This window comes from Cinclus cinclus, chromosome 8, assembly GCF_963662255.1.
Source record: "Cinclus cinclus chromosome 8, bCinCin1.1, whole genome shotgun sequence".
NCBI classification, from domain to species: Eukaryota; Metazoa; Chordata; class Aves; order Passeriformes; family Cinclidae; genus Cinclus; species Cinclus cinclus.
The window spans coordinates 7,248,732-7,262,582 of record NC_085053.1 but is presented as its reverse complement, the minus strand read 5'-3'; the positions used below and the strand labels follow the sequence as shown (position 1 = coordinate 7,262,582).

General features: G+C 46.5%; 1 protein-coding gene across 1 annotated transcript in view; it reads left to right on the top strand.

The window, feature by feature from the left end:
• LAMC1 (laminin subunit gamma 1) overlaps positions 1-13,851 on the top strand; it is a 65,639-nt gene that overhangs the window by 43,854 nt on the left and 7,934 nt on the right. Inside the window, exons 3-18 of the mRNA XM_062497853.1 lie at positions 1,126-1,256; positions 2,645-2,811; positions 3,763-3,951; positions 5,924-6,041; positions 6,141-6,239; positions 6,345-6,481; positions 7,336-7,458; positions 7,546-7,735; positions 7,934-8,046; positions 9,319-9,540; positions 9,636-9,824; positions 11,150-11,395; positions 11,685-11,838; positions 12,281-12,423; positions 13,131-13,309; positions 13,464-13,620. Coding sequence (XP_062353837.1) covers positions 1,126-1,256; positions 2,645-2,811; positions 3,763-3,951; positions 5,924-6,041; positions 6,141-6,239; positions 6,345-6,481; positions 7,336-7,458; positions 7,546-7,735; positions 7,934-8,046; positions 9,319-9,540; positions 9,636-9,824; positions 11,150-11,395; positions 11,685-11,838; positions 12,281-12,423; positions 13,131-13,309; positions 13,464-13,620 — 2,557 coding nt within the window. The remainder of the gene's footprint in view (positions 1-1,125; positions 1,257-2,644; positions 2,812-3,762; positions 3,952-5,923; positions 6,042-6,140; positions 6,240-6,344; positions 6,482-7,335; positions 7,459-7,545; positions 7,736-7,933; positions 8,047-9,318; positions 9,541-9,635; positions 9,825-11,149; positions 11,396-11,684; positions 11,839-12,280; positions 12,424-13,130; positions 13,310-13,463; positions 13,621-13,851) is intronic.

Here is a 13,851-nt window from a genome sequence, read left to right as displayed (position 1 = left end):
TGTCTTTGATTCCCAGGTGGGAGAGCAGAATCTGGTGGGGTTGCTTCTGTAAACTAAAGTGAAATGAAAAAATAAGATTAATGGGAAAGGACAAAGAACTTCTGAAGTGGAAAAGAACCAGTTTGGCCACCTCATTGGTGTAGCCAACCCTTGCAGAAAACCATGTCTTACCGTTAGGGTGAACAAGAAGATTTCAAGTTAGAAATGTATATCATTTTCTGATAAACTTCTCTATGTAAGGAATAGAGAGATGACCACGATTTTCCTAAAATGTGTACCAGCCTCTGGTGCTGTTTTTCAGAACTGAAGTAAATGTGTATATTGTGATTGGTGTTTCCATGTGTTTACATCAGGGTTTGTAATTCATTAAATAAACACTATGTTACTGGCTGAGCAGTGAAACAGGTGCTGCACAGTTGTAGGTACAGGGATGTTTCTTTGTGTTCATTTTTTATGTTGTTTGAAGGAAAATACCTTTGTAAAGGGTATAATAAAACCAAGGAGGTGCCAGTGTCAGTGGCTGGCAGAAGGTGATATTAAATTTGGCAACAGGCTGTGTGTGCTGGCTGCTGCTGCACAAGAACAGGGCAGTGTGTTACAGACGCTGTGTAAATATTATGAAAAACTCTTGTTTTGCAAATCAGATCTGTCTGTCTGTCTTCCTCAGCCTCCCCCAGCCACACTCAGTTGTCTGTCTGTATCTTTTAGACTGGTGCAGTATGTCTGCAGACAAATGTACCCTAAAGCTTTTGGTGCTATGTAGCTTTGCAGGAAAACTGCAGCCAGACAGATATGTACAATTAGCAAGCTGGCATAATTACCTGCCCTGCACTTTTTTTGCTGGAGAGGTTACTCAGTGCTTCCCAATTGAAAGTAAGTCAGGATCCGAAGAGACGTTGGAAAGGGTCTCCAGAGAGGAGAAAGAGTCAGGAAAACCCATTTGAACCAAGAAGATGTGGCATAAGGCTTCTGGGACAGGAGCATGTGAGCTCCCGAGGTGCAGAGGGGGAAACAATGAGGAAGGAACCAGCTGGTGCTGAATGACTTCATTATTAGAAGTGTTAATGACTGGTATTCTTTCAAGGGAGAGGGTGTTTCATCTGATGGGATTTCTGTCTGCTCCAGGAATGGGTGACAGCTACAGATATTAGAGTGACCCTCAACCGTCTGAACACTTTTGGAGATGAAGTTTTCAATGACCCAAAAGTTCTCAAGTCTTACTACTATGCAATTTCTGATTTTGCTGTGGGTGGTAGGTAAGTAGACAATAAAACTCTGTGCTTGCTAAAGTTTTTGGTTAGCTTTGCTAGACCGCTTTAAAGATGTGGATTGTATTCACATCATACAAATAGGCTCTGGTCTTTACTGACTGTCCTAAATCAAGAATGCATTAAAATGAATTTTACATAATTTTCAATTATTGTGTATAAGCTTTTGTAGCTGTAACTTCAGGGCTGGCAGAGATCAATTTTTTTTCCTTGATTAGATGAAATATTAAGTGATTTGAGAGGGTAAATGGTAAAAAGAGTAACTAAAATGAAAAACAAAAGAAGAAAACTTTTTCTGCTCTGTGGTTTGTGCCATTTTTAATGTGCTTTTAAGTTGTTCTCTGCCTGTATATGTACTCTAGAAAAACAGTGAGTAGAAAATCTCAGTGACTCTACTTCGCATATATTGAAGAAACGATCTCCTTTGGAGGTACAATATGGTTGTGGTTGTCCATTGCTTTTGCCAAAGTCTGTTGTAGAATGTTTAAACCTTAAGTAGTTGATGATAAAATGCTTTAATAAACAGAGATGAGATCACTGCAGGGGTTTGGACTGTTTGCCTACAGCAAACAGAGACTGGGTTTTGGCCACATGGGGATTTGTGTTGGCTGCACCACCAGTCTGGAGGTCCCATGGCTTCTATATTAGTCACCTTTGTGCTGTTTAATTTCCTACTGATACCACAGTAGCCCACACCCAGTGAACACACTGTGTTCTGGGCTCTCAAAAGAGAGAAGTTGCGGAAAATTTACTAACATAAAGCCAGCTAAATCTTTGCTTTTCCTACTCAGGTTAGCCTGAAGACTGCAAAGGAGCTAATTTCTAAATGCCTGCCTAGAGCAGGCTGCACCTCTTTGTTTCATAGAATGTTTTGGTTTGGAAGGGACCTTCAGAGATCATCCAACCTCCTTCATGGGCAGGGACACCTTCCACTATCCCAGGGTGCTCCAAGCCCTGTCCAGCCTGGCCTGGGACACTTCTGGGGATGGAGCAACCACAGCTTCACTGGGCAATCTGTGCCACTGTCCCCCCACCCTCATTGAAGAACATTGATTCCTTATGCCCAATCTGAATTAAAATTTGAAAGATGTTTAAAATTAATGCCCCTAGTCCCATCACTATAGACTCTTATAAAAAGTTTCTCTCTATCTTGTAAACCCCTTTTAGATACAAGAAGACCTCCATAAGATATCCACGAAGCCTCCTCTTCTCCAGGCTGAATGACAGCAGCTTTGTTCTCGATTTTGTTGTAATCATCTACCTTCAAATTTCTCTCATCTCAGATTTTGAGATCTGGACCCTTTTTTTGGTGTTGCTTTGTGAGTGACCTGGAGCCCTGGAGTTTTAATACCCGTTCCTTACCTCTCCTGAACCAGGTGTAAATGCAACGGGCACGCGAGTGAGTGTGTGAAGAATGAGCTTGGGAAGCTGGTCTGCAACTGCAAACACAATACCTTCGGGGTGGACTGTGAGAAGTGCCTTCCTTTCTTCAACGACCGCCCTTGGAGGAGAGCGACGGCCGAGAGCGCCAATGAGTGCCTGCGTATGTGTGGCTGTACCTGGGACAGCCTGTCTGGGACAGGGCCCGCTGCCTCTGCTGCCAGCCACGAGCTGGCCCTGCCTGCTTTTAACTTGGCTCACTTACAGTTAGCCAGCACTAAGCACAGTTCATGAGACTGGAAATGGAATTGGTCATTCCACTCCTGTCCTGTGGGAGCTTTTTTGGTAGATCCTGAGGAATGGGTATCTCCTTTCTGAAGAAGGATGGGAACCACCTTTAGGAAAGAGATGTCCTGCAAAAATGTACAGGCTTGTACTTGGAGACCCATGGGGGGGAAAAAAAAAATCTGTTTACTGTGCTGGAGTATAATTGCCCTTTCAAAAGCTCCTCATTTAGCATCAGCTGGTTTTTGCATTTGGATTATCGGTTTTTACAGTTACTTGTTGATTATTTAATCTAATTTCTGGACCACAAATGTAGATCTCTGTCACGGAGCACCAATTCGCTTGGTGTTTTGTCCCAGGCCACAGCTCCTGGTAGTTTACTTTATGGGGAAGCTTTTCCAGACAGAGAAGTTTTCTTCCTGTCTAACCTCTGTGTGTCTAGATAGATCCCAGCTGTCTGTTGCTTCCCTCAGTGGGCTGGTGAAACTGGGATGTCCTGCTTCCTAGGGATGTGCAGTCCAGGGGAAAAGCTCTCATTACGGCATGGAGCAGCCTCATGTTACCTTTTCATGCTTGTTTGGATGACGGAGATCAGTGGGTTCTGTATGGGAGGACAACATTTTGGCTGCAAGTGGCAGCCTGATGTCAAAAGAAGTGGGGTAGAAAATGCTGGTTTTCTTTTGGACATCGATGAGAGCGGTCTCAAGTTTGTTTCAGGTCACAGAGTGGTTAAAACCTCCTACCCCAACTCCTTGTAGAGCAGCACTGTGCTGGGTGGGCTTTGTGCTGTGGGCACGGGCCGGTCACTGACAGTGCCCTGTCTTTGCAGCGTGCGACTGCAATGGGCGCTCCCAGGAGTGCTACTTCGACCCCGAGCTGTACCGAGCCACGGGCCACGGCGGCCACTGCACTGCCTGTGCCGGCAACACGGACGGGCCCCGCTGCGAGCGCTGCCGCGACAGCTTCTACCGCCTGGGCAGCGACGAGGCCTGCCTGCCCTGCAGCTGCAACCCAGTCGGTGAGCAGTGCTGCCAGCGTGGCTCTTGCAAAACCCACCTCTTCTTTCGGTCATGCGGCTCACTGCAAACTCTGGGCTAAAAAGAGGGAGGGGGTCTTTGGATTTTTTTTTTTTTTTCCTTCCCTACACGTAGGAAATGTTTATTGGGTTGTATTTTGGTTTTAGTTATCCTTGGATCAAAATGTGGTTAGGGTGGCAGGGGCAGATGGGTCACTTCTGCAGCACTTACTCCTTCAAATGTATTCTGAAATAGATTTTTTTTTTTTTTTCCCACTGTGTATGGGTTACCCTGGATGCTCCCAGTACTAAAAATCTCATTTAAATTCTTAATAACCGAGATGATGTGAGCGGGTATTTCTGGAAGTTGTTCATGCTGAGAAATTGTAGTGAACTTTAGCTGCTGCATCAGTTTCTCCTACCGAGTATCCAAGCACTATAAATACAAACCAGTGAAACATTAAACACAAAAGGGGGTGGGGTGAGATAAAACGAAGTGAACTCAAAATATGTAGCTAAACTCCTTTAAAAAAAACGAGGATGGGGGTAATTCTAGCAGGAGAATACATCTTTTGTTGTGAGGGGAACCACTTAACCTGTAAGGAGTGATCCCATAACTATACCGGCCCACAGCAAGTAAGGTGGAAGGAGGGAAAAGGGTAACACATAGTAAGATATGATGTGAGGTTTCAAAAGAGTAGCTGGCATAAGTTATTGCTTGCAACATGCCCTAAAAGCAGCCAGGGAGAGGTCTGCCAGGGTGCATCTCCCATCTAATTTTGTCAAGGAGTCATTCAGTTGTGAAATTTTTGACCAATAAAGGCCCTTTCTTCTAACTGCTTCCCTGGGTTCTTGTGTTAGACCCTATTTTAAGTGGGGTGAGGGTTGGTGTCAGCTGAGACAGTCAAAAAGATGCAGGGAGGTAGCTTCTCAGGTCTTTAAGGACAGCTTTCAAATGCCTTTATAACTTAGCCTTTAGCTTGTATGCCATTACGCACTGACACCCAGGGTGTATTTGAATCTCCTGGATATGTTTGGATTGATATTTTTTGTCAAGTACTCTTTTTTCCTAAATAATCCCTAGTGGGACTGTAAAGGGAATTTGAACTTCAACAGTATATGGTAAAGCTTTGTTTTGTGAGTTCTTCTGTCCCATCCAGTCTAATCATTTTATAACTCTTCACTTTGCTATAATCTGGTGTGGATTGAAGTGGAAACAAGCAGCTATTTCTGTATATTAAAATATTTTTCTCCTGGTAGTTAACTCTTACAGTGCTGACAGCTCTGAGGTCAGCAGCCATATGGATGCTTGGGAGAAAGCATTTTGTCCACTATGGATTAAAGAAACCTGCTACTGCTTTTTGTGCAAGACCACCTGAATGGAGCAGTACTGAGGAAGGCATCCTTCCAAAAATGAGGGTTTTGCTCAAGAGTTTACTCTTGAATTTAGGGTTCATAGTGGCACATGCAGCTGTGCTCCAAAGAGGCAATTTAGTCTTTAAATGCAACTTAGGAATCAAGGATGGAAAGGGAGTGTGAAAGGGAGAGGTCAGAGAAAGGGGAGATGCTGATTAGGGGGAACACAAGGGATTCAAGGAATAAAACATTGGAAATTACATATTGCAGAGTAAAACAGATGTAGAATTGGGGCATAGAAACACAACACTGAGGATGAAGCAGGAGAAGGTAATTTGAAGTTAAAATTATATTTTGTATATAAAAAGGTTGGTTAGTAGGAATAAAAGGCTGAGTATAGTTTGGGAAGATTAGATGACAGTTCATCTGTCTAGACCTGCCAGGGGAAAAATCCCTGTGAGCCAGAAGCACACTAGAACTTCAGGTAAGCTGTCACTCATCAGCTTGAGGCTGTGCTTCCCGCTTTCTTCTTCCTTATTTCTTGGCTGTTTTGTAAAGTTTGAACAGCTGATGGAGCCATGTGTGTATGCTGAGGTGCCTGTCCCTGCTGTCCCCACAGGCTCCCTCAGCACACAGTGTGATAGCTATGGCCAATGCAGCTGTAAACCTGGTGTGATGGGGGACAAGTGTGACCGGTGCCAGCCAGGGTTCCACTCCCTCTCCGAAGCTGGGTGCAGGTAAGGAAGATTTCAGCTCTCTAAAAGGAAAGCTAGGCTTTTTTTTAAGCTTTCTCTATGTGGCTCTTACTGAACTAACCTCTCTCCTGACTCTCCCAGGCCCTGTTCTTGCAATGCTGCTGGCAGCACAGGGGAATGCAATGTTGAGACAGGGCGGTGTGCATGCAAGGATAATGTGGAAGGATTCCACTGTGAGAGGTGAGTTTTTCTTCCCATGGCTTTGTTTCAAGAATGAATAACATTTGAGTGAGGACCTGGGGTTAAGCATCAGGAAAATTAATTATCTTTCCTTTGCATCTTCAGATGCAAACCTGGATTTTTCCATCTGGATTCCTCCAATCCAAGAGGCTGTACTCCCTGCTTCTGTTTTGGACACTCTTCAGTCTGCACCAGTGCTGTGGGCTACAGTGTCTATAGCATCACCTCCAACTTCGAGTTCGGTAAAATTGAGCTTTCCTTTGTGTCTCAGGTTGGGCTGTAGACTCGAGTCAGAAGCTATTAAAAAAACCCAACTCCTTCCTTTCTGTGTAAAACCACAAACCTTGGGCAGGCAGATCTAGGATCCCTCTTCCGGAAGTGCTGAAGCTGCCTGGAGCTTCCATGTCTGCAGCTTGTTTGTTCAGATGGGGAGGCATGAATTCAGCTCTGGCCTCGGGCACGCAGTTATTGTACACCATACAGGTGCAGGTGGGAATTGAAAATAGAAACCTTTTCTAGCCTGAGAGTAAAACTGGCAAAGCAGAGTTTCTTCTGTTCTAGAACCAAATCAGGATTTTCTGATTGAGAGGATTAAAATCACTTTAGATTTGGGGTTTACATGGCTCTGAGTAAAACGGAGTTGTGTTTCCAATGAGTCTATGAGCCCAGGACAAAGCTGTTATTTTCATGCAGTCAGTTTCATGTGTATGCATGTTTTCATGCTACATAGTCTGAAAAGAGCATATTTTTAATTAAAATTCCACTGGAGAACAGTTCATGCAAAGGCTGCAACTCTCAACAAGTCATAGGGGACTGCAGGTTTTTCTATCTCTGCTTAAGCTCTTTAGAAAAGAAGGTTTTGGACAAGTAGTCATCAGAGGGTTCAAAGTTCAGAAGTTTCAAGTCAGCACTTGAGTTAGTGGCTTAAATTGGAAAGATGGTGTTTATTATCTGAATTCTTCTGCACAGCTGCTTTCTGCAGCCTGTCAGTGTCCATGCACGTTAGATTAAGTAAGACATGAACAACATGATGTGAGAAGTATGTGCAAATCTCCATCTTCCAAGGGTGTTAATTCTTGCCTGTCTGATTCTTCAGGAGAGGATGAGTGGCGTGCTGAGCAGCGTGATGGCTCGGAAGTCTTGCTCCAGTGGAGTGCTGAGACCCAGGATATCTCCGTTATCTCAGACACCTACTTCCCCATGTACTTTGTTGCACCACGTAGGTCATTTTAAAAGCATAACTTTCTGTGCTCTTTGTGCCCTTTGTGTTCTGTCCCCTAACTGTAAGGATTTCTTCCCCTTTCAGGCAAGTTCTTGGGCAACCAGGTTTTGAGTTATGGGCAGAACCTGACCTTCTCCTTCCGTGTGGACAGGCGGGACACACGCCTCTCTGCAGAGGACCTGGTGCTGGAAGGGGCTGGGCTGAGAGTGTCAGTGCCTCTCATTGCCCAGGGCAACTCCTACCCCAGTGAGAATGTGCAGACCTACACCTTCAGGTACAGTGGGAGCAGCTGTCGCCTGGCCTGGGCTGCCTTGGCCTCTGAGATCTTGAGGAAACGGAGATCATTAGGTTTAAATTTATTTGGGTGATGTTGCAATAGCACAGCACTGTTGCAAAGGGAGCTTTTGAGAGGGTGCAGCTGTTAGCACTCTCTGTTTTGGCTGTGCTGATGATGCTTGGCTCTTCTCCCCAGGCTCCATGAGGCTGCAGATTACCCGTGGAGGCCTGCTCTTACAGCATTTGAATTCCAAAAGCTCCTCCACAACTTGACTTCCATCAAGATCCGTGGGACATACAGTGAGAGAAGTAAGTTGCTGAGTAGAATGTCGCAGAGGAGGAGGCAGACTCATTTCTTTAGTGCTTGGGTTGCTTCCTTGAAGGGCCCAACCATAAACAGCTGTGGCAGGTTATTTGGCAAAGCTTGTGCCAGTGGCTTTTCAGCTGGCTTTCCTGTGTAGCATCTTCTCCCAGACCTCCTGAAGAGGATATGGGGAAAAAAGTGTTGTATTTGAATGTCTGAAAGCTAAGCACTTACCAACTGCTGATTCCTTGCTCTAGACATGGGAATTTTGCTTTGTTTAATAGCCACTATCCTCTAGTTGGTAAAAATAGTAGAGAGTACTGAAGGGCACGGTAGGATGTAGGAAGTTTACAACATTTACCTTTAAGTTTTGCTACACTGGAAGTGGTTACGTCCTCCCTCTTTTTGGGTCTTGCCTTGACATGACAAATGGGAAAGACAGTGTCTAAAGTGCTGCCTGTGCAGAAGCTGAGTGAAAGTTCTTCATAACAAATATTTATAAAAATGGGCATGAATTAGAAGCAAAAATATGTCCTCTGGTATTGCTGTGTGATGAAGAATTTTTGCAGAAAGGTGCAAAGGATGAAATCTGCATTTGGGAAAGGTGGGAAAACTGCAAGTGTTTTCAGAGAGGTGGCCCATAATGAGGAATGTGGGGTGGTGAAATGGAGGGGAAGAAAGGTGTGGAGCAAACCATCCCTGAGTTCTGTAGCCACTGCTAATATGGAGGAGCTGAGGTTCTGCTCAGTGCACTGAAGCTGCTGCAGTGCTACAAACATAGTGGTATAAGTTAAAGGTCAGCTATGTTGTGTCTGGGCTCTGTTTTGCTCCAGGGAAGGGACTGGGAGTAGAGGAGGGAAGTGCTGAAATGCCAGAGGAAGGAATGGCTTGAGAGGAATAGTTGAAGGGTTTGTCCCGAGGCGTGGTTTGCAGACGGTGTATTAAAATTGCTAGAGACATGGTCTTTCTGTCTTGAAAGCCAGGAATTGGTTTTGGTATTTGATTTGGAAATGGAAACCATACACATGTAAAATACAACTTAATTTTAATTGACTGTACTTGTCATTCTTAGCTTTCCTACCTTGCATGTTCCCTTGGTGAGCTCTAGTGCATCTTTGCTCATCTCTCTAAACCCTCTCGGAGGGTTTTGCACCTTGATTCACCTTACCAACTGCAAGCACCCACCTGTGCGTCCCTCGTACCGTTCAGCTGTGTTTGGGGAAGCAGTGATGATGGCCTTTGTGGTTAAAAAGAGTTTGCCCCTTGGTGCTTTCTAGGTGCCGGTCACCTGGATGATGTCACCATCACAAGTGCTCACCCCGGTGCTGGCGTGCCTGTGGCCTGGGTGGAGAGCTGCTCATGTCCAGTGGGATACGAGGGGCAGTTCTGTGAGCGCTGCACCTCTGGGTACCGGCGAGAGACCCCGAGCCTCGGGCCCTACAGCCCCTGTGTGCCTTGCACGTGTAACGGGCACAGCGAGACGTGCGATCCCGAGACAGGTAAGAGGGGCTGAGCAAACCGGGAGCAGCATGAGGGTGGTTCTTCTTTTCTGGATTGGACAGTGAGGCAAAGCTGACGTCCCTCTCTGTTCCAGGCACGTGCAATTGCAGGGATAACACGGCGGGGACTCACTGTGAGAAGTGCAGCGATGGCTATTACGGCGATGCCACGGCCGGCACAGCCTCGGACTGCCAGCCCTGCCCGTGCCCAGGCGTGTCGAGCTGTGCCATTGTGCCCCGCACCAAGGAGGTTGTGTGCACCAGCTGTCAGGCTGGCACTACAGGTGTGTTCCTACACAAAACATCTTTTTCTACATCCACATGCTTGTGGAAAGTGTGTCTCCTGCTAGATCTTCTTCTCTGATCTAAAATGAGTAGCTCTGAAAGCTGCTGTGTCTTCTGGTTCATATCCTTCTCCCTTCCTCAGCCCTGTTTTCTGTCCCATGTGAGGCCTGGGGCTTCACATGTTTTTTCATGCCTGTTTCTTGAGAACTAAAGGCTTGATCTGTGAAGTCTGACCATTTCTGTGCTCTGTAGGAGAGCCATGCTGCCTTCCAGTAGAGCTCTCATGATGGCATGGTGTTGGACAGAAAATAGATTTAAAAGAGACAGGAGGGCAGGTCAGACTGAAATAAAATTAGAAGGTGCAGTTTGCCAGCAAGTGAGGCACTACAGGATGCTTCCTAGGAAGAGCAGGAAGGCTGCAGTGACTCATGAACACTGCCCAAAAAAATACAAGATCAAACTAGTGCTCAGCAATTTTAAGGAGAAATATGTGAACAGATACAGATCTTTTTTCATAGCAATCAGCTGTGAAGTCCAAGCATGTTAGCTGAGTTGTTAAGCGGAAACTTTTGTTCTGCCTGCAAACAGCAAGGAAGCCATAGGATGGCAGGCACCCTTCATGCTTCTCTGCTGTTTTTATGCTTGGCATGGCAGAGTCCAAAGTACAGAATACCTGTAAATTCTTGAGTGCTTAGGAAAGCCTCTGACCAAGCACATAAGCAGGTCATGGGGGTTCCTGTGGGTGCCACTGCGTTGTGAACCAAAGCAGAGTCCAGGCCCTGGGTTTCCTTCAGTTCAGGTGTCTGTAGCAGCTGATCTTTCTTGTAGTTATGTGATTGCTGAAGAGTTCCTCCTGTCTCATACCACCTTTTTGGAATGTGAGGAAAAAGGGGGTTTGTGCTATATAAGAGCTGCCTAAGAAAGAGAGCTCATAACTGGCTGGGGAGGTCAGATCTGCAGTAAGTGTAGGAAGCTGCTGAGTTGGATGCTTCGGTGGCTGCCTGTGGAGGTTTGGCAGGTCTCATTGGCAGAGGAGTTTCCTGGAGCAGCAATACCCCACAGAACTCTACCTATTGTCATTCTTAAATTAACAACAAATTGCAGCAAATAGGTTTGGCTTAAAGGGATAGGAGGGGAAGGAAGAATGGAAATAATTCATAATGCCAAGTTCCAGTGAAAAATCAGCTTGAATTTAGAGTTGAGGAGGGATGAAAGGGAAGAAGCCTGAAGAGTTTGCTTTTCAAAAGGGACTGCAAAGGGGATCCATGTGAGATGGCAGCAAAGGGCTTTCTGCTGCAGCACCCGTGTCTGTGTTGTGTCCCAGGCAAGAGGTGTGAGCTCTGTGATGACGCCTATTTCGGAGACCCACTGGGCAAAAATGGTGCCGTGAGGCCCTGCCGGCTGTGCCAGTGCAACAACAACATTGACCCCAACGCTGTGGGCAACTGTGACCGCCAGACGGGCGAGTGCCTCAAGTGCATCTACAACACTGCTGGCTTCTACTGCGACCGCTGCAAGGATGGCTTCTTTGGGAACCCCCTGGCCCCTGATCCCTCTGACAAGTGCCGAGGTCAGACTTACTTCTTCTTGCATGTAAAAATGGCTTTGTCCCCAAGAGCTGCTGTTGGGCTGTCACTTGTGCCTGTCAGCAGCACTGTGTGGCTCTGCCCTGGTTTGGTGGCTCGAGCTTGCTAAAATCCTCGTGTTTTTAGGCACGTAGCGCTATCAAAGCAAAAGCATTGTGCGATGCAGGGGCTGGGTGGCCATGTGCTTTGGGTCCAGCCCATTAGGGTAAGTACCAACACCACAAGGGATTTCTGACTTTGTGCATGTTTCTCTGTACCTTTTTACTTCTGCAGCTTGTCACTGCAATCCCTACGGCACGGTGAATCAGCAGACAATCTGCAATCAAGTGACTGGGCAGTGTGAGTGCTTGTCTCATGTCACTGGGAGGGACTGCAGTGCCTGTGAGCCTGGATTCTTCAACCTGCAGAGTGGACGTGGCTGTGAGAGGTGAGGTTTGTCTTAGCTTGGGGCAGAGACCCTGGTTTTGTAGGGTCTGTGCTTACATTGTTCAGGAATGTGATATTTGTCACAAGTAACAGCTGTTCTGCTGCTGCTGTGGGTGGGGAAGAGCAGTGGTCAAGGAGCAGTTACTAAGGCTGCACAAAAATCCTGACTTATAAATAGCTTTATAAAGAGCTCTAAAACAGAGTTTTAAATAGAAAACTGCCACATGACTTTGTGATTGTAGCTGGGCCTCTTGGGTTCCTTTTTTAGTGCAGGCAGCAAGTGACCTTGCATGGTTCAAAAGCTCAGTGCCTCGCCTGCTGCATCTTTGCAGCAAGAAAAGCAGCTTTTGGCAAACGCAACTGTAAAGCTGTGCTCCTCAGAGAGGCACTTTGCCCCACGTGTCCCTTCTGTGTCACATCTGACGTGTTCCTGCCTCTCCCAGGTGCAACTGCCACGCGCTGGGCTCCACCAGTGGGCAATGTGACATCCGAACGGGGCAGTGCGAGTGCCAGCCAGGCGTCACCGGCCAGCACTGTGACAGATGTGAGGCCAACCACTTCGGCTTTGGCTCTGAAGGCTGTAAACGTAAGTCTGAGGGGCCAGAGCGAGGCAGATGGGAAGGATGTTGCACACCCAGCCTTGACTTTGCTTTCCTTTTGTCTCTGGGAAGGTGTTTTGTCACCTCACTCCTCATCACAGCAGAAGTTGGCACTTTAATGTCCACACTGTGCGTGATAAAACTTGATTTCTGTACTGTAGCTTATCCCCGTCTTCTTTTGTTACTTTTTTCTTGTCCAACTTACTAGATATCCAGCTTAGTAGATGCCTGCTTCTCCTTGGTGTAAATATATTCTCTGCATCTTGGCCTCCAACAGCCCTAATGTTTCCTAATGTGTCCCTGCGCAGTTACTCTGCACATTGCCTCAGTATACAGATTCTGTATTGAGGAGCAGCTGATCTTGCAAACATGATTGCAAAGCAGGTTGATCCAAACTTTCCTCATTGATATCTCTGCCTGTAAAGAGCAAGAACACTAACTGCATTTGGTTACAATGTAACTGGGGTAGAATGATGCTTTGTGGGAGAGGTAATAGCAACACTGAACACACACAGTGGATGTTGGATCCCGCTTGTGAGTAGAAACACTGCGGTCAGGAGTGAGGTCCAGCTGTGTGTTTGTGCCCCATAGCTCTTGCAGATGTTTTAGGGTATTAAGCATGTCCCGTTATCCTGTGAGTTTTAGGGTATTTCTGCATCTTCTGCAGTGTGACTGAGGTTTAACTTCCCCACAGCCTGCGACTGTGATCCTGAGGGCTCGCGGTCCCTGCAGTGCCGGGAGAACGGTCACTGTGAGTGCAAGGAAGGCTTCGTGGGGAGCCGCTGCAACCAGTGTGAGGAGAACTATTTCTACAACCGCTCGTGGCCAGGCTGCCAGGAGTGTCCAGCCTGTTACAGATTAGTGAAAGATAAGGTAAGGCTTCAGATACTGCTTTTGGTACCACTGGAGATGGTGGCACGTGTCCACTTGTGCAGCATTCTGGCCCGTGGCTGTTGGTGGTTGCTGGAAGCAGAGAGGCTCAAGGTGCTTTGCTGTGTCATAGCTGTGCTCTGTCCCTCACATGTAGGTGGCGGAGCAACGTCAAAGGCTGCAGGAGTTGGAAAATCTTATAGCAAATCTGGGTAGCAGAGAAGAAACTGTAACTGATGAAGCCTTCGAAGAACGGTTGAAGCAGGCAGAAAGAGAAGTTACGGAGTTGCTCCATGAAGCACAAAAGAGCAAAGGTGAGTTGACCTGATCAGACATGGACCAACTAAATGAGTTCTTTGCCTGATGTTCCTGTTCCCTTTGGAGACAACATGTTTTATTTCAAGCCAGTGTTGTGCTCCAGGATTGACAGCAATTTCAGGCAGCACTGAGCCAGTGGGTGTTGTTAATAAAACAGCAGTGGCTGTGCTTTTATCCATGCTGTTCTACCAGTGGTCTTTGTTGAACATGGAAGTAAAGATCTGCCT